Below are 20,653 nucleotides of genomic sequence, written 5' to 3'. Positions count from 1 at the left end.
CTTTTTTTTTCTTTACTTTTATTTTCCCTTCTTCTGTCTCTCTCTCTCTCTCTGTCTCTCTCTTTCTGCCTCTCCCTCTGTCTCTCTCTCTCTCTCTTTCTTTCTTTCTTTTTCTTTCGTGTTGGTTTCGTATTTTTTTCGTGTATATTTCGTGTGTCGTGTGCGAGTAAAAATTTACAAACGCCGAGTCGAGGATTCATTGTTCGCAATTTTCAAGGTTCATGAAATGGATAATAGATAGGCCCATTCTAATCCTTTAGCCATTGTTATCTCAGAAAAAGGATAAATAAAAGCTCTCCTCTTCTCGTTTTTGAATAAACGTCAGTCTCTCTCATTCTATACCTATAATATACATGTATGTCATTCTCTTTCTCTCTCTCTCTTTCTGTGTGTGTATAGGTGTACGTAGATGTATTTTCAACTCGAACATCAGAATATATTTCTGGTTAGATCGAAGAAAATCTCACGAGTTATACAGTTGTTTATCTCCATATACATATATATATATATATATATATATATATATATATATATATATATATTTATATATGTGTATAATAATAAGTAAAATAATTAAATTATACGATTAAATTATATAATTGAATTCGAACCCCTAAAATGCGAATAATATATAATAGTATCAATAATTAAATAAACAGTGATATATATATATATATAGAAGGGTAGATTAGTATAATTACATCTAATATTTAATAAAATTGAACTCTACGAATAATTGCGAACAAAAATGAATATCCTTCTGTCCTCGTCGCTCTTATATGTTCGAATTTGATCGAATACTTTTCATTCTTCTTTCTCTCTCTCTCTCTCTCTCTCGCGTTCGCTCGTTCATTCTCACTCTCACTCTCACTCTCTCTCTCTCTCTCTCTCTCTCTCTCTCTCTCTCTCTCTCTCTCTCTCTCTCTTTCTCTCTTTCTCTTTCTTCCAATGCCTAGAAAAACATTTCATCATATAGAATATATCACATACGCGTTTATCTCTAAACACACTGAAATAAGAAGCACTTTAAGATAGATGTCCTAGAGATATACAACATCGGGCCAAAAATCCGATAGACCGATTTTTTTTTCTTTTTTATTTCAATTTCAATTTTAAATCGTTCATATAACTCTTAACTCCAGTATAATATGTCTTTTTTGTATATGTGTGCTATATAATACATACAAGTCATGTTGTCTCTCTTTCCATCTTTTACATTCACTTGACCTTTCCTTCTCTCTCTCTCTCTCTCTCTCTCTCTCTCTCTCTCTCTCTCTCTCTCTATCTATCTATCTCACTATCTCTCTTTCATTTTCTTTCTCTCAAAGCTCTCATGTATGTGTTTTTCATATTTACGTACATCTGCGGATGTTAAAAAGCGCGTTTTCGAACATGCACAATAAAACCATTATGCTTGATTTTCATAATTTCTCTTTCAATACCTTTTTCTTTTTCTCTGTGTTTTCTTTCTTTTTCTCGTCTTAGTTTTTCTCTTTCTTTTTATATATTTTTTTTTGGCCTTTCCTTTTAATGTAACAAGACGCTTAACGACGTTTTTTCTTTTTTATTTATTTATTTATTAATTAATTCATTAATTTATTTATTTATTTATTTACCTCTCTTTTAATTATTATTTTTATCTGCGGAACCACGCGGCGTAACAGCAAAGTATTGGACTTTATTACGACGAATATGCTTTCTTCCCTCTCTTTCTCTCTTTCTTTCTCAATTTTTTTTTCCTTTTTTGTTTTTTTTTTTTTTTTTTTTTTAATACTTTTTTAACGCGTGTATAAATTAATAATAGCAATCTCCGCGATTCTATGAAGTAGCATACTTTTCTTTCCTTTTCTTTCCCCCTCTCTCTCTCTTTCTCTCACTCTATCTATCTTCCTTTTTTATCTTTTCTCTTTAATTTTCTTACTTTTTGTTTGTTCGGTTTATTTTTATTTTTTGGACAATCGTAAGTTAAACGTTAACTTCCTCATCATTATCATTATGATCATTATCATCATCATCATTATCATCATTATCATCTTCATCATCATCATCATCATCATCATCATCATCATAATCATAATCATCATTGTAACTTTTATATTTGGCATAACATTTTTGATTAGAAATTATGACGAAATATTTACATTCATTCATAGTTTATACACTTAGCGTAAATTGGGATGATCGTTAATTATTTATTCTTTTTTGTTTTTTTTTTTTGTTTTTTCATTTTTTAAAGGAAATTCGGTGGCGATGGAGAAGGGGGGCGAGAAGTAGTGGGATATAGAAGTAATTTAAAAAAGAATTGACGATCTTAATACCGTTTACAAAGACGATACGAAAGCGATATTGCATTTCTAAGAGAAAAATTAAGCGAGAAAGAAAAAACAAACAAACAAACAAACAAACAAACAAACAAAAAAAAGAAAAGAAAAGAAAGAAAAAGAAAAGAACAAAAAAGATCAGAGATGAGGGGTAGGGGATGATTGGAGAAAAGCGAGAGCAATTTTTTTTTCGCGAATATATTTGACAAAAGCGATGAATTTTTACGAAATTTTTGTCTTTCTCTCTTTTCTTTTTTTTTTTTTCTTTTTCCTATTTTCCTTTACTTTCCGTTTTATTTAAATACATGTCTCGCGGGAGAAAAGATTAGATTAGAGCAAGGATACATTCTAAGATGGATTTAGTTAAGTAACGACGAGGATGAATAAAAATTAAAAAGATTGGAAATTGAGAGTAAAAAGAAAAAGAAAGAAAGAAAGGAAAAAAAGAGAGAACAGAAAAGAATAAGGAAAAAGAAAAAGAATTATATACGACGATATCGATTAAATTCGAGACGAGGAAAGAAGTATATGTATATATATATGTATATATATATATATATATATATATATATGTATATATATACGTATATATGTATATACACATATATGTACGTGCATCCGTACGTATTTATGTGTGTGTGTCTACGTACGAATAAGAACCACGCGAGTGTGCAGCGAAGCAGATATTTTCATCTACCTTCTCTAATAAAAAATACAAGTAAGGTAGCGCGCGCTTATGAATCAGCCCATACGCGAAAGAACTTTCCTGCTAACGTCGCTAAGAACGTTTCAATTTCGAGGCACGCAGTAGTATTACGTGAAGTATATTAATGGCACTATCGATCACTCGCATTAAATATTACAACGTTAGAAAAATTGCATGATGAGCCCGAAGATAGAGTCACCCTATTTTTTTTTTTTTCTTTCTTTCTCCTCTTTCCTTCTTTTTCTTTTATTTCCTTTTCTTTTCTTTTCTTTTCTTTTCTTTTCTTTTCTTTTCTTTTCGTTTCTTTTCATTCATCTTTTTCTTTTTCTTTTTCTTCTTCTTCTTCTTCTTCTTCTTTTCTCTCCGTACTTTTAATTTTTTTTTCTGACCACTCTTTTTTAATTGACTTTACGAAAAAAGCCTTGTCGTAATACTAATGGCGCACAGTTTTACAATCACTCCATGATGGACAATTAATAAAATAGTGGAGGTTACGATATTATTATTATTATTATTATTATTATTATTATTTTTATTATTATTATTATTTTTAATTTTATAATTATTATTCTTATATTTTTTTTCCGTTTTTTTTTTCTTATTTTCTTTTCCTTTTTTTCTTTTTTTACACGCTACTGCACTATTTTGTCAATCGAGCCTGATCGTCGGAACACTTTACCGCCACATTTTCCTTTTGTATTAATTTTTATTTATTTATTTATTTATTCATTCATTTATTCATTTATTTATTTATTCGTTTATTTACTCATTCATTTATTCATTCATTTGTTTACTTATTTATTTGTTTGTTTGTTTGTTTGTTTGTTTACTCGTTTTATTTAATTTTGTTTCTCCTTTTTTTCCTTTACTTTGTTTTTCTTCAAACGACATTTTCCCATTCAATTAGCGCGAAATTTCGAATCATGCGATCGAATTTTCGCGGGACTCTTATTCGAAGTTTATGTAAAACAGTGCCACGTTAAAAGACTAACGATACGATAATCGTACAACTCCTAAAATTAAAATAGTTTACAGTATATGTTCTCTCTCTCTCTCTCTCTCTCTCCCTCTCTTTCTCTCTGTCTTTCTCACACTTTCAGGCATATATTCGTACACAATCATGCACGAGAAGGGGGTGATAGGCGGGAATCGAGTATTACAAAGAGAAACGAGAATGTATTATAAATGGAAAGATGTACGAAATAATTCGTTCTTTTTAACCTTTTTTCTTTTTTCTTTTTTTTTCTTCTTTTCTTTTTTTTCCTGTATCGAAAACGAACGATGAAAAACATAAGCGTCACTCTATTATCGGCTGCTTGACTCGAGCTGGGCGAGCCTCGATCCACTAAGTTTTTCAAACCGATACTCACGAGTTTAAAATGACAACGCTTATTTTTCTGTTCAATGCACCGTTAGATTCGTTTTAATCTTAAATTTTCAATATAAACAACAACGATTCGATTATTAATTTTATTTTCTTTTTTTTTTTTGTGACTCGCGAGTAACGTCGTTCGAATAACTTCGAATGGTTGAATTTAAGTCTAACAGATTATTAATCCTTTCGCTCAGATGTATCGAACAACAATTACCGTAATGTCAATTATCAACGCCAAGCGATAAAAAGAAAAAATGAAAAGTATTAAGTAAGATTAAAAAAGTATTAAATAAGATTTTCATAGTTTTTAAGACCGATCCTTGCGGTCTAATTAAAAATGAAAGCATTAGAATGCTGGAGGATAAATAATCACCTAATGGCGTCAACAGCAACATTACGACAAGAATTGAACACTCTGAGGCGCTAACAGTTATACGGCAGTTATCGAAGTATCATCATGAGTATCTACAGCGGCGAAAGGTTAATAGGTAATAACCTTTAATCTCGGGATAGAGAAGAGAAAAAAAAGGAAAAGAAAAGAAAAAAGAAAATTCGGAAAGCCTTCCCTTAGAACATTATCGAAATAAAAACAAAATAAAAAGCAAAAAATGCGTCGATTTGCATCGATGACAAAAAAAGAAAAAACAAGAAAAAGAAAAGAAAAAAATTATAAAAAGAAAAAGAAAGCAAAAACGATAATATTACTACTACTACTACTACTACTACTACTACTACTACTACTACTACTACTATTACTACTACTACTACTAATAGTAATAATAATAGTAATAATAATAGTAATAATAATAGTAATAATAATAATAGTAATAATAATAATAATAATAATAATAGTAATAATAATAATAATAATAATAATAATAATAATAATAATAATAAAGAGAAAAGAGGAAAAAGAAAAAAGTAAAAGAAAAAAACAGTTCAGTCTCTCTCTCGCTTTCTCATTCTTACTCTTTTTCATACACATACACATATACATGCACACATATACATACACAAATACACAAACATACACACACACATACACACACTTGCACTTACACTTACACTGGCGGCATCAGACTTTTCCGTATGAGTCTTCTCTCTATACATTTTTGGGAACGTTTAATATAGGACCCCCGATTTTAAGAAGGTATCTAATGTCCTTCCCCCATTTTAATGGGGATGGTAAAAGCAGGGTGTCGAAGAGTACGTGATAGCCGTGGGAATAATCGAGGACTATGATCGATATATGAAACTGCAGGGTGGCGTTAGGGTTGGCGGTGGTGGCGAGCCACTCATCGCGATCGGTACGAGGGTCGGCGATGGTGACGAGGAGGGAGGGGAGGGGGAACTCGAGGAGACGCTGGAGGGTGGCGAAGGCGACTCGAGTGCCCTCGGGCCAGCTAACTCACGATTGGACTGTCCCCCTGAGGACGTCACAGCGCGACTACTTCTACCGGCTGAACTCGCGTTGTGACGATTCCGTGTTGGCCGTCCTAAGCTCCGGTGACGGCCACCTCCCTCCTCGCTCGTTTCTCAGAGATAAACCTTTTTAACGCTGCGTGTCGTCGCGAATCCGTCGTTCCGACGATACGCGTCCCCTTGATGGGAACGGAGAGTACCAAAATTATCTCTTGGACCACGGAAACCATAACCATCTGGAAACTGGAATAAAGTTTCCGTTGGGGTTGGCGGTGGTTTTCTCATGGTACCCTTTGGTGAATGCATCTTAGATGGTTGTGGAACTAAAACTGGTTCTGCATAAGTAACCTCTTCTTGCGGCAGTAACTTTGGTTCAGGCGCTAACCTATAAATAATGGAGATATTTGTTTTTTTTTCTTTTGTATTAGTCATTATTGTATCAATAATTTTTTCGATTAAACCCCGGTATGGTTTTTACCTGTTGACGTTTTGACGTTGTTCGAAGTATTCATACTCCGTATCCGGATATGGCAAGTTATCATCCTCATCTTTTCTACATTTTCGACCACATAGATAACCCGCAACAAAACCAACGAGCAATGCTGCCAATGCACCGGCCACTACAGCCATCACTAAAGTCTCAACGCTGTACTGCGGCGGTGGTGAATCAGCAGCTGATACTTCTGGACCTTTAAAACATTTAATGATAAAATTAAATATATACGTTATTCTTGGGTTTAATACGGTTTAATAATAAATAACTTTGATATACCTGAACTGCCTTGTTCTTCGTCTTGCATGATATTTATTATTTCTCCGCCTTGACTTTCTTTATTGGGTATCATCGAATCCTGAGGGAATTTATTTTGATTAGCAGAAATGGCACCGACACTACTAGCGTCCTTATTTAATCCTTTACTTGGCGGGCAGGACGCATGGATGCCAGTTGCTACGCTTTGCAAAAATCTGCTGGCATCCGTAACAGCTGGACCAACTAATGCACGACACTTGCCCTCAATCTTGTCCCAAGCACAATATGGATCCTGGAGAGCTACACATTCGCCGCAGGACAATATCCTGTCACCGTAACAACGATGCAACCTCAGTGCTTGGACTTGGCTATCTGCTATCACAACCAGTCGGCCATCTTCCAAACCATCACCGGCTTGCGAAGCACGGACGACTTTTATTCCACGAACAGGCACCGTTGATGGAAACGCTTGGATCTCTTCGATCACAACTGGACTAACTTTTTCGTGAGAATCCGCTGACTCAGCGTTCACAGCTTTGATAACCTTTCCATTGTCAGTGCCAATGAAGAGGACATCGTAAGTCTTACCACCTGGTGTCTTCACTTGAGGATCCACTGCGATTTGTGTAAATCTGTAACTGTTTTTTCAAAAATCCAACTTGTAATTCTATTTCTATTTATATATATATATATATATATATATATATATATATATAAAGTGTTATTAAGAAAATGTCTAGAAGAATTTTATTTTTCTAGATTTTCAAGTTAAGTTAGATTAAATCATGTTAGATGATAAGTTAGGCTTCTTTAAGGTTTTTGGATTAAGTTTAATTAATCTCTTTTTCTTGTTTTTCTTTCTCTTTCAGTGATTAAATACTTAAATATTAAAGATTAAGTTAGAATTTATAGGGTTAAATTTTCTTCTATCTAAAAAAGAAAATAAAAAAAAAAGAAAAAAGAAAAAAGAAAAGAAGAAACAGGACAACAGAAATAATTAGCATTATTATTAGGAGATATATCATATATAAAAGAAAATAAACTTTATTGAAAATTGCTGCATATAATAATTAATAAATTAGGCTTCTTTAGGTTTTTCTTTCTTTTTCAATAATTAAATACTTAAATATTAAAGATTAAGTTAGAATTTATAAGATTAGATTTTATTCTATCTAAAAAAAAAAAAAAAGAAAAAAAAAAGAAAAAATCTAAAAAATATCTAAAAAAGAAAAAACAAGGTAACAGGAATAATTAACATTATTGTTAGGAGATATATAATATGTAAAAGAAAGTATATCTTACTGAAAACTGGTGCGTATAACGATCGGTTGTCCAAAAAAGCTCGGCACTGATTCGTCCATCAGGGAATGGGTGTTGATAAAGTTTAAAGTTAAGTCCGGTAAAGTGCGGGAATCATTGACACACTGTCCCGGCCTAGGATCGGGTACTTTGGCACTTTGTACAGGCAGCCAGTTTGAGTTGAGCGCGCTTTGCTCCTTGAAATTACCCTCGAAGGTATCGGTGATATCCTGGAGGGAAAAGGCGCACACAGCTGAGCCGCTTATGCTATTTACTGGGGTCGTGAACGTGCCGTATATCAGCTGGGCTGATAAACTTCCATATTGTCCGGATATCAATTCGGTCGTTGACTCTGTGAATCAAAATTATTTATTTATTTATTTATTTATTAATGATTTTAAAATTGTGAAAAAAAATCGTCTATATCGAAAACACAATTGTCGATTAGATTAAAAAATTTATTTCAACGATGTGTAATTGCTTTTAATCTTTTTTATTAATGATTTTAACATTATATAAAAGAAAAGAAAATATATCTACGAAAAAGTACATCTATATCTAATCGCAATCTTTAATTGGATTAAAAAATTTATTTCAACGATTTGTATTTGTTTTTTATTTATTTATTAATAATTTAAAATTGTCAAAGAAACAAGAAATTAAATCTACAAAACGTACGTTTATATCTAACCACAATTGTCGATTAGATTATAAAGTTTATTTCAACGATTTGTAATTTTTCTTATTTTTTCTTGTTTTTCTTAGTTGCATCTTTCAAATTTTATTACAGTTTGATAATCCGCATTTGCATTTTTTTCTTTAAATTATTAATTCCTTCTCTCCTTATATTCATTCTATCAGCCATTTTGATAATTTTTACTTATCATATCCTACTTGATTTTCGTATCTATTTATGTTTTTGCTTAAAATTTTTAATTTTTTTTTTCTCCTAACAATTGTTGTATCATTTTATTTTTTCTTCAAATTTACTATTGTTTTCTAATTCTAATTATTTAGTGTTCTAGAATATATACATCTATCGTAATAATATCTTGAATAAATCAGTCATAGTAAATGTCTCGATAATATTTTATTTGTACCATTGATACTTTATATAATTGATAATTAATAAGGATCTTGATTCAATAAAGGTATACTTATCGATAGGAAATAAAAATTCGTTCGAGACGGAATAACTCACGTATTTCATTGAAGTAAAAAGGGAAGTCTCCGGTGACGGAGCAATTAAGACGAGACTTCAGGAAAGACGTCCATCTGTTACGAAAACGATGGGGTCCGCCCCGATCGTATTTACAGACTCTCGCTACGCGAGAATAGACGGCCTGAAAAATGTCGAACAAAAGTGATATAATAATAATATTAATAATAATAATAATAATAATAATAATAATAATAATAATAATAATAATAATAATAATAATAATAATAATAATAATAATAAAAATAATAATAATAATAAAATAATAATAATAATAATAATAAAAGAAAAGAAAAAAAGAAAAAGAAAAGCAATTTCTATATCATTATCTTTATTTTTAGAGATAGTTTAACGTATTTATCTATTATATTTAACGTTTTATCTTTTTATTCGAAGTGAGTGATCAAGAATCGTTCATTTTCTTGCTACATAACATCACAAACTTCGCCGTCTTTGAACTTTTAGAAATCTGTCAAAGCTTGGAGAAACTCCAAAGCACAACGGGAAGCTTTCGTAATAACCAAGAGGGCAGGACTTAAGAAGAGTCATTCACAATTGACCCCTCAGCTTTCGAACTTTCCTTCGATCGAAAGGTAGTAAAGAGACGGAAGTAGGGTGGAATCGTTTGCCAATAGAGAATGGGTAAAGAAACCGGGCCTTCTCTAAAAGCTCACTCTGAATGGCCACTGATCGTAAGAGACTTAATCGTCTTAAATGGCCGATAAGAAATGGCCGAAGAAAAGGATCAAAGTACCAGTTGCTACGAGAAAGAATGAAAGTTTATTTCTATAGATAATATTTTTTAACAAAATAAAAAGAAATAATGATATCGAAAATAAAAAAAAAAAAAAAAATGCAAATGAAAAAGAAAAAGGAAAAGGAAGAAATTCGAAAAGAATTATTCTATTCGATAGAGAATCATATTTTATATGTATGTATATGTGTGTATGTGTGTCTATTAATTTTTTTTTTTTAATAATATTCTAGTAATTCTTTAAGATCATTCAGTTTAACACATTACATAATTACATATGATATGCATATCTAGCACCAAAGTTAATAAAAAAGAAAAAAGAATAAAGAAGAAGAGTATAAAAAGAAAATATTAGTAATCTAAATCTCATAAGATCATTTTTTTTGTTAGTATTAACAAAGTAATTTATTAAAATTTTTTTACTTAGAACAATATTATAAATATAATATGTATGATATTTAACAAGATATAAAGAAACATTAATAAAGAAAAGTAAAAGAATAAAAAAGAAAAAAAAAAGTAAAAAGAAAAGAAAAATGCATTAAAAAAAGATATTAGTGGTTTAAATATTATAAATTAATTTTTTTCTAATATTATCAAAAAAATTTTTTTAATTTATATAGGCCATTTTATAATTATATATGATATGTAATCTAATTTTTACAAAAATTAATAGAAAAAGAAAAGAATATAAAAAGAAGATATTGGTAAACTAGATCATATAAGTACATCTTTTTTGTTAGTTCTAAAATAATAATTTATTAAAATTGTTATTGTTCATTTAAACCCATTTTTATAATTATATATGATATATAGCATAAAAGTTTATCAAAAAAAGAAAAGAAAAAGAAAAAGTTATAAAAATAAAGTATTAGTAATCTAAATCATATAAGTTTATTTTTGTTTGATTAGTACTAAAATAGTAATTTATAAAAATTATTTATTTAACTATTTATTTATTTAATTAATTCTTTATTTAATATATATATATATATACATACATATATATATATATATATATATATATATATATATATATATATACAGTATGAAAATTAATAGAAAAAAAGAAAAAAAAAAAGAAAAGAGGGAAGAAAGTATAAAAAAAGGTATTAATACTCTAAATCATAAAATAATAATTTCATAAAATTATTCGATCGTGCCAACCTGATAATAGCACGTTGCATATAGAATGAAAATCATTAAGATGCAATGGAAAGATATAGAAGGGAAGTCACGTGACTCTCGTTTAGGAATATATTATCAGAATATATAAGTCGATCGATAATGCGCTTAATGAATTATTTCCGCTTTAATTACGTTCCCTCGATAATAATCAAGAGATTTATCGATCGTTACTCACCTTGCCGCAGTTTATATATTCAACGGCAGTCTCCCTGAAGAAGAAGTAGACAAAGTCACCTTGGGACATGGAACTCACAAAATTTGGAGCTGTAACAAAAAAAATACTTTACTTGTTAGATAAAAAAAAAATATATATATATATATATATTATGTTTAGAAAATTGTTTAGAATATCGTTTTATGTGAAAATAATTCACATGCTAATTGTGAAATTAGAGAAATTTAATTTTTTAATTCAGTTCTTTACTGCATACATACAAGTAAAAATTATTTAGAATGTTGTATAGAATATCGTTTTATACGAAAACGATTTTATAAGTTATGTGTAGTAAGAGATATTTGATAAAAAAAAATTTCAAAAATAAAAAAAGAAATAAATAATGTAATCATACGTTAACTATATATGCGAAAATCATTCATACATTGTTTGGAATAATTTAAAAATTGAACTTTGTTCAGATTATTATTTTATGTACGAACAAAAATTAATATGTTACATGTAATTACATTTAGAGTTATTAATTCTCGAAATAAAAAGGAATAATATCATGTCAAGTCAAAAGTCATATTAGTGAGATTAATTTAATATTAGATTATTTAGAATATTCTTTGGTATATCGTTTTACATGAAAAGATTTATTATGTTAAATTAGAAATATTAATTTTTTGTAAATAAAAAGGAGTAATATTCATGACAAGTACCTGTATATTCGTGAATTTAATTTTTTATCAGATTATTTAGAATATTGTTTTACATGAAAATAATTAATGTATTACATTGAATTAGAAATATTAATTTTATAGATAAAAAGGAGTAATATTTATGAATTTAATTTATTATTACATTGTTTTAGATTATGATTTGGAATATCGTTTTATATGAAAACAATTAATGTATTACACTGAATTAGAAATATTAATTTTATAGATAAAAAGGAGTAATATTCATAATAAGTTTGAGTATATTAGTGACCCTAATTTATTAGATTGTTTAGAATATTGTTTGGAATATCGTTTAACATGAAAACGATTAATCCGTTACTTGGAATTAGAGATATTAATTTTGAAACTAAATATGAGTGACATAAGGCTAAGCCTGGCTGAACTAGCGAGTCTCATTTATACGTTGTTTAGAATATTGCTTAGAATATCATTTAACTTGAAGATAATTAATGTATCACGTAGAGTCAGAGATATTAGTTTTGAAGATAAGAAAAAGATGAGTGACGTCACTCCAAACCCTGACTATCATCTATACGTTCCTTGGAACATTGTTTAGAACATTGTCTAGAATATTGTTTTACACGTATCATATTAATATGTTGTACAGTTTTGGAGGCAAAATTTAAAAAAAAAAAAATTAAGTGAGGCTAAGGGCAAGTTTGAGAATACATATTTATTCTTATTATTTGCATGTTATTTAGAAGATTGTTTAGAACATCGTTTTATATGGAAACGAAAATTATCGTTCCCTATGAATTTAGAAGATATTTTTCATTTTGAAAATGAAATATGAGCGATAACTAAACTTGATTTATACACTTGCAAGTTATCACATTATTAAGAACATTTTTTAGAATATCATTTTAAATATATGATGACAATTAATATGTCATGTAGATCAAGATAAAATCTATTAAAAAAAAAATTTTAAAGATAAACATAAAAAAAATATAAATGATATCATTTGTGTACACACTGATTTTACTATATAATCAAGCCACATTCATACATTGTTTGGAACGTAAACATTGTTTGGAATGTTGCTTTTACGTTAGAAGCAAATAATATTGTAATTAAAACAAAACAAATATTTTATTCGCGTTAGAATAAAATTACTCTGAAGTTTTCTACGATATCTGTTAAAATAAAACAAAAATAAAAAAATGAAAAGGTGTCTAAAATGGAAAAAAGAAAAAGTATCCTTTCCTTAAAAGGATTGAAAAATAAAAAAAAAAAAAAAAAAAAGTAAACGAACAAAAGGAAGAAAAGATTCGAATATCAGCCTGTTAACTTTGTTATCGTCATCCTTATAATTCCTTTTCGAACAGGACGTTCATACAGAACTTTTTTATTTTCAGCGATTATTTCGAGAATCCTGTGGTAAAACTCCCTCTCTCTCTCTCCCTCTCTCTCCCTCTCTCTCTTTCTCTCCCTCTTTCCCTCTTTTGTCGGTAAAGTAGGAAAACTTTATCGATTTATTAACCGTGACAGGGTTTTCATAAGCTTCTTAAGATTCATAAAGTAATATTAATCTCGCGCTTTACGTACGAGCTATCCTATAAATTTTCTCCGTTCTCCTTTCTTACACAGAGACACGTATACACACACACACACGGACAGAGAGAGAGAGAGAGAGAGAGAGAGAGAGAGAGAGAGAGAGAGAGAGAGACACACACACACACACACACACACACATACAACACGCACATACACATACGCACACACTTTCGTATACACAAATACGTTCCGTAGAGACGAAGATTCATCTTTTTCCGATCTTCGATAAGCACTAAGGACAAATTATCAAGCTTCTTACAATATTCTGATCTATTATAGGAATTCTCTTATTTTCAATACGATTAAAATCGACTTTGATCGACGTGTCTTTATCTCCTAATCTCCCGTTTCTTGGAATCGATGGAAAGTCGCTTTTGAATTGTTCAACAACGAAAGATGGAACAAGAAAGATATATATATATATATATATATATATATATATATATATATATATATATATATAGAGAAAGAGACAGAGAGAGAGAGAGAGAGAGAGAGAAAGGGAGAAAGAAAGAGAGACAGATAGAAAGAGAAAATTGAATTTTCTTCCGACCGAAAATCAATATTATCCAACTTGGGTAGGAAAACTTGATTAGCGCTCGTACACCGTTCAATTAAAATACCCTCGGAGACGAGATAGCGGGATAGAGGTTGGTAGGGGGGATGTGGAATGGGAGGGGTGGAAAAGAGTGGAGGGAGCCTCGAACAAAGTGACGTATCAATTTTAACGCTCCGTTCGAACAAACCAACCCACCAACCATCCAACCAACCTACCTACCAACCAACCAACCAACCAAATGACTGGACGGCAGACGACATCGACGATTCTTAACGAAAATTTTCATTCCCTTCGAACGATTCATTTTATTAATATCTATCCATCTGGTAGCACAGAACATTCTATTCGTTAGGCGTCGTCCCAGAAATTTTTTTTAAATCCTTTCAATGATGACGACTACGACGACGACGACGACGACGACGACGACGACGACGACGACGACGACGACGACGACGAACCACATTAACTGATCGTTATTTTTTTTTCTTTTTCTTTCATTTCGTATAATTGAAAAAAAAGAAGAACAATGAGAAAAACTCGGAGAAGGAATTTACCAAAAAAGAAAATCCGAAAGAAAAGGGTGATAGGGAGAAAGTGGTAAAGAGGTGATGATAGTGGTGGTAACAGCTCGACTTTAAGCTACTTACACACGATGCTGTTTTATTGTAGCAAAAGAAGAAGAAGAAGAAGAAGGAGAAGAAGAAGAAGAAGAAGAAGAAGAAGAAGAAGAAAGAAAAAAATGTGCTTTTGCAAAGAAAAAGAAGCGCCAACAACTCGGTCGATTTTTATAAAAATGAACAAAGAAAATCCTTTGCTTGACGAGATTCTTCATTATCGTCTTCTGTCTTCGTTTTAAGAAAGGTTTAAATGCTGTATACGAGAAAGAGAGAGAGAGAGAGAGAGAGAGAAAGAGATAGATACATAGAGATAAAGAAAGAAAGTTAGAGAAATAGAGAGAGAAAGAAAGAGAGAGAAATAGAGAGAGAGAAAGAGAGAGAAACAGAGAAAGAGAGAGAGAGAGAGAAACGAAGAAAGGAGAAGAAGAACAAAAGAAATCCGATTTTCTCTTCGTAAATTTTTTTTCATGCTTCCGTTTTTTTTCTTCTTCTTTTTTTGTTTTGTTCCTTTTTCTTATTTTTTAGTTTTCTGTCGTTCTTTTTCTCACTCCCTCCCTCTCCACTTTTCTTGCCCTTAATCGCACGAAACTGATACGTGCTTGCAACTTGAAGGAAAAAGAAATTTGTTACGCGGATGAGAGGATACGGTTGGTTAATTAGTTTGTTAGTTAGTTGTTAGTTACTTAGTTGGTTGTTTTTTTTTCCTTTTTCTTTTTCGAGAAAGACATAAAAGAGATAAGTTACAAAATTTTTATTATCTCTTATATATAACGAGGTGAAAGATCATAAGGATTAATGACTATTTTTTAAATCCATCTAAATGCGCGATTTATCTCGAAATTAGATAGATCGAATAGATTAGTATTATTCTCGCGAGTTTTTTTTTTTATTTTTGTTTTTATTCGATCATAAGATTTGTTTGAATAATTATTGAATGAATTTCTGTTCTCTCTCTTTCTCTCTCTCTCTCTCTCTCTTTTTTTTCTTCTCTTTATCCTTTTATCTTCTCTCGTTTGGAATCGACTGAGAATTTTCGAAAATCGAATTCTCGTTCTTTTCTCGACGAGGAGGAATACAGCCTGTTAAATAATTCCTTTCGTACTTAAATATCCGTGAATTTATAAGAGATAAAGAGAGAGAAAGAGAGAGAGAGGGAGGAAGAGAGAAAATTCTTTTGGAATTTCGAACGAACGAACTACGCTGAACTCAGCGTAGTTGGTTAACCAAAAGTTGGTTAACTTTTTGTCTTCATTATTTATTCGAATAAAGTATTTTCAAAAGGCAGTCGATTTCTTTTGTTCTTTAACACGATATTAAATATTTATTATAATGATTGTTATTACTTGCAATATTTAATAATTTTCTCCAATGATATTTTATATTCAGTGTTGTTTTTCTGAATGAAGATAACAATTAAAATTTTAATATTAAGTCGTTAGAAAATTATAAAAATTATTTAACGACATAATTAGATTTTTAACGAATAGATTTAATAATTGTATACGTAATCATTATTATTTTTGTTTTGTTATAAGAGAAAGACATTGTCGGTTTAAAAGTTTTCATTAAGTCGTAAAAATTGAAAAAAAAGATGTTAAAGTATATTTTATTTTTATAAATATATAGATTAAATTTTGTAAGAAATATATTACTTATATCTATAATTCTTATTATTTCTAATCGTTTAATTAACAAAAAAGATAGGAGAGTTAAATTATAAACAATTAAAAATATATGCACGAATATTATGTGTACATCTCAAGTCTTATAAATGAAATTTTCAACGAACGAATCTCTTTCAAATATTCATAAATTTCATAATCATTATTTATATTTTAATAATAACAAAAAGAATAACAATAGAAAATTATCAAAATCGTAACAGAGTGATATAACAATGTTTCTATTTTTAAAAAATTTAGTTTCTTAATGAACACAATTTTCATATCCAATAATTTTTATCTTTCTTATAATATAACAGAAAAAAAAAAGAAAGAAATATCAATAAAAAACAATATAAATATCTAAATCGATAACAAATCAATATCCTTGTAATTTTTACTGTCATACGATTTATATCTTTCAATTGGACAAATCTTTCGTATCTTTACTGTTATTATTTTTGTACGATAAAAAAGAAAAAAAGAAAAAAAGAGTATTACTTAAACGTAACTATTAAAATAGCATAATGAAATAGTTAAATTCGTAAAGTTGGTACTCACCATTAAGACTCATCGAGTCGTATTGTTCGGTTTGCAATGGTTCCCTATAGATAATAGGATCCATTCCAGCAAAATCGGCGACAGTTCCGGTGTAAAGTTCACCCTCGACATAAACGAAGGTACTGTTGTGTTGAGGATCATAGGGACACCTAGCTTGTCCTCCCTTTTCCTTTATCATCGTGTAATTACCTGCGTGTACGAGGTAATCGCGGCACATCGGTTTGAAGGCGTTCGTTGCGCACACCAAAAGGGTGTTCGAGCTCGTCTTCACGAGTATACGTATATAATTCTGGCAATTTTCTTCCGGCGTCCCTTTGACGACGCACATCTTTACGTCCTTTTCCGTCGAGTACCACGTGAGCCTTTGTTGCTCCGTCAAATCGGTCAAGCTCAGGTTGTGCACTAAATTTCTGAAAAAGGATAAAAACAAAAAGCGAAAATAACTTTTTATTCTTTATAACTTTTTTTTTTTTTTTTTCGTTTTTCTATTTATCTTTATCATTTGTCCTTGTCTTTCTTCCCCTTCGAAAGATTTTATAAAGCGGCTTCTTTTTTTTTTTTTTTTTTTTATGAGAATACCATTTCGTTTAATGATACAATTTTTTTGATAACAAAATTATCTCCAGTCGAAAAGTCATTAACAATATTGTAACAATTTATAAGACATTAATTTATTATTAAGTACATTTCAATGATATATTAAAATTGAAGAAACAAATGAAGAATAAGAAAAATGTGTTGATGTAAAATGAAAATAAAATTATTGTAAAAGATATGAAAGAGTATTGCGAGATGTGTAATTATGAAATAAAATAATATGAATGAGATAATGAGAATGAAAATACGAAAGAAAAAAAAGAAACTAAAAGAAAACGGAATATATGCTTTATAACTTTTATGAAAACAAAACAAAAAAAAGAAAAGGAAGGAGAAAATAGAAAAAATTTCTAATTGAAATGTTACTATTAAATCGTAATAATCTATAACGAAGAAACTACAAGAATATAATAATTTAATACTAGACTATAATAATTTAAAGAATAGGATTAAAAATGTAAAATGTAAAATGTAAAAATAAAATTCTTGTATAATATAAAAGAAGAAAAATTATAAATGTGAAAAAGAAGAGGATGAGTTCGTGTAATAGAGAAATAATATTATGCAAACGACAGTAAGAAATAAGATATACACATACACGCACAGGCATACGCACGCACACACACAAAGGAACAAAAAAAAAAAAAAAAACAAAAAAACAAAAAAAGAAGAAAGAAAAAAAAATCGAATATAAAGTTATATCGTAAAATAAAAAATTGAAGAGCACATCAAACAACGATTTTATTTGAAGCTACTCTTCTCTCATCATTTTCTAAGCGTGAAAATTATGCAATTTCTTTGAACGAATCAGAACATCTTCTTTCTCTTCTTCTTCTTCTTCTTCTTCTTCTTCTTCTTCTCCTTCACTTCCACCATCTTTACCTCATCCTCCTTTTCCACTACTTCTTCTCTTTAGGGACAACGAAATGCGAGAAAAGAGACACGAAGAAGTCGCGGACATTTGCATTGCAAAATCGAAATTAACAGGAAGATTCGATTTCGTAGAAACTGCGTATCTCTTCATTTACATTCGACTCTGGTTTTTATCCTTTTTGTTTTCTTTTTTCTGTTTTCTTTCCTTTTTTCTTTGTCCTTTTTTTCTTTTTTTTTTTACCGGCCATCCAAATTAAGAATGCAAATATGGACGGTATACGTAGGCGATTCGGACGTGTATCGTGTTAACGGTTCCGATTTTCCTATCGTTGGAAAGAGAGTAACGAATAGAAAAAGATGAGAAAAGATAATCATCGCTACTACGAATTTCGTATCGACCTCAAGAGGCAATTCAAATTTCGCGCACATTTCTTAATTGTTTAAAGTGGGGAAAAAAAAAAAGAAGAAAAATCCGTGCTGCGAAAAAGGCGGGCTTTTCGAACAAATTAACTTTTCTTTCTTTCTTTTTTTTTTTTTTTTTTTTTTTTTTTTTTTTTTTTTTTATAAAATATTTGTCGTTTGCTCTTAAGAAAAATTATAAATGTGAAAAAGAAAAAGACGAACTCGCGTAATAACGAATTAATATTGTACAAACGAGATAATCGTTCGAGATTATCGTTCGATCTTTTTTTTCTTTTTTACTCTCGTTCTTTTTTTTTTTTATTTTTTTTTCAATATTTTACCGTCCGATCTTTGTTTCAAATTATCGTTGTCCAATCGACGATATTTTACTATCGTAAGAAAAACAAATACAATGGACATTAATCCCGTAATTTCATTTTCAATTTTCATCCTCAGCATGTTTCATTTTTTTTTTTCTTCCTTTCTTTTTTGTTTTTTTTTTTTTTTTGCATTTCTCTTGTAATTCTAATTCAAGCGTAATAAAAAAAAAAAAAAAAGAAACAAAAAGAAAAAAAAAACAAAAAAAAAAAAAGAATCGACGAGATTTACGGGAGAGAGACCCCAGCTTTTCAAGCGAATTAATTGTTTTCATAACGAGTTTGTTTTTTGTTCTTTTTTTTTCTTTTTTTGTTCAATTTTTTGTTCCTTTCATTTTCAATAATCTTTCGATCGATCTTTTTTCCCCTCACAAGCGAATTATATTATAACGAATGCGGACATGTAATTGAATTTTTCAATTTTCATCCTTATTTCTTTCCATTTTTTCTCAGCTTTCTTATGATCCTAATTCGAGCGTCAAATAACGACGAGACATCTTTGTAAGACCTTTCGTTTCTTGAAAGCGCTCCTTTGAGAGTATGAAATTTCTGAAGTTTTTACAGACGCTCGAGTTACGCGTAACTACTTAGAGCTTTTCAAAGAACGAAGAAGAAGAAGAAGAAAAGCAAAACCCAAAAGCAAAGAAAGAGAAAGAGAAAGAGAAAGAGAGAGAAAGAGAGAGAGAAAGAGAGAGAGAAAGAGAATAATGAGATATTCACGTTTGGAAACTTCTTTTTGAAGGTTTTTTTTTCGTTTGTTAATCTCAACGACGACGTCGCTTCGAAAATATCAGAAAAAGATTCAATGGAGTGAAAAAAGAAAAACGGAAAATTCTCTCGTGAGATTCTCTCTCTCTCTCTCTCTCTCTCTCTATCTCTTTTTATTTTCTTAATCAATTCACGTAACACTCTTGTGATCAAACGAAATATAAAGATACAAATAAAAGAAAAAGGAATTAGATTGTGATTTATATAAAAAAAAAAAAAAAAAAGAAAAAATCAAATTTATTAAACCGTTAGGGAATAAATTTTAATATCGATTTGAAAATGACATCATTCTTTATACGTATGTAGATGTTATTCATATTCGTTCGCGTTAAATCGTTAAACATTTAGTTACCATGACTAGAACTTTATTCGACGAACACGTTCGTTCCCAGGAGACAAATTGTTCTAACAAAAGACAAAGTCGAAAGTAAGTACTCTAACAATGAATACATTCGACTAGTGGATCGTTTAATATCGTTCGTCGTTCCCATTTTCTCCGATTCGAAATGTTCAATTTTGAATTTTACTTTGTGTCAATGTTAAGTTCAAATGTAAAGGAGAAAAAAGCAATTTACAAAGACATTTAGTTATAAATAGTTACGGTAAAAGCAATTAATGATTGTTGAAGATCTTTCATTTTACTTTGAATGGAGATCTAGTTCAATATCTGTTCTCTTTTCTTCTTTCTTTTCCTTTTTGTTGTTTTAATTAGATCCCGATCTTTCGTTTGATCGACATTACAAAGA

The 20,653-nt window shown here is 29.8% G+C and overlaps 1 protein-coding gene across 3 annotated transcripts in view; it reads right to left on the bottom strand.

Moving 5' to 3' along the window:
* Positions 1-5,345: 5,345 nt before the first annotated feature.
* The window catches only part of LOC124953202 (semaphorin-1A), a 327,153-nt gene continuing 311,845 nt past the window's right edge, over positions 5,346-20,653 (bottom strand). For all 3 annotated transcript variants that reach the window (XM_047504238.1, XM_047504239.1, XM_047504240.1), the window contains 7 exons: positions 16,891-17,300; positions 11,211-11,299; positions 9,076-9,217; positions 7,878-8,226; positions 6,597-7,213; positions 6,303-6,513; positions 5,346-6,209 (listed from right to left, as the gene is read on the bottom strand). In XM_047504238.1, coding sequence (XP_047360194.1) covers positions 5,939-6,209; positions 6,303-6,513; positions 6,597-7,213; positions 7,878-8,226; positions 9,076-9,217; positions 11,211-11,299; positions 16,891-17,300 — 2,089 coding nt within the window. In that variant the 3' untranslated portion in view covers positions 5,346-5,938. The remainder of the gene's footprint in view (positions 6,210-6,302; positions 6,514-6,596; positions 7,214-7,877; positions 8,227-9,075; positions 9,218-11,210; positions 11,300-16,890; positions 17,301-20,653) is intronic.

Source organism: Vespa velutina, chromosome 11, assembly GCF_912470025.1.
Source record: "Vespa velutina chromosome 11, iVesVel2.1, whole genome shotgun sequence".
NCBI classification, from domain to species: domain Eukaryota; kingdom Metazoa; phylum Arthropoda; class Insecta; order Hymenoptera; family Vespidae; genus Vespa; species Vespa velutina.
This window is presented reverse-complemented; position numbering and strand designations above follow the sequence as displayed.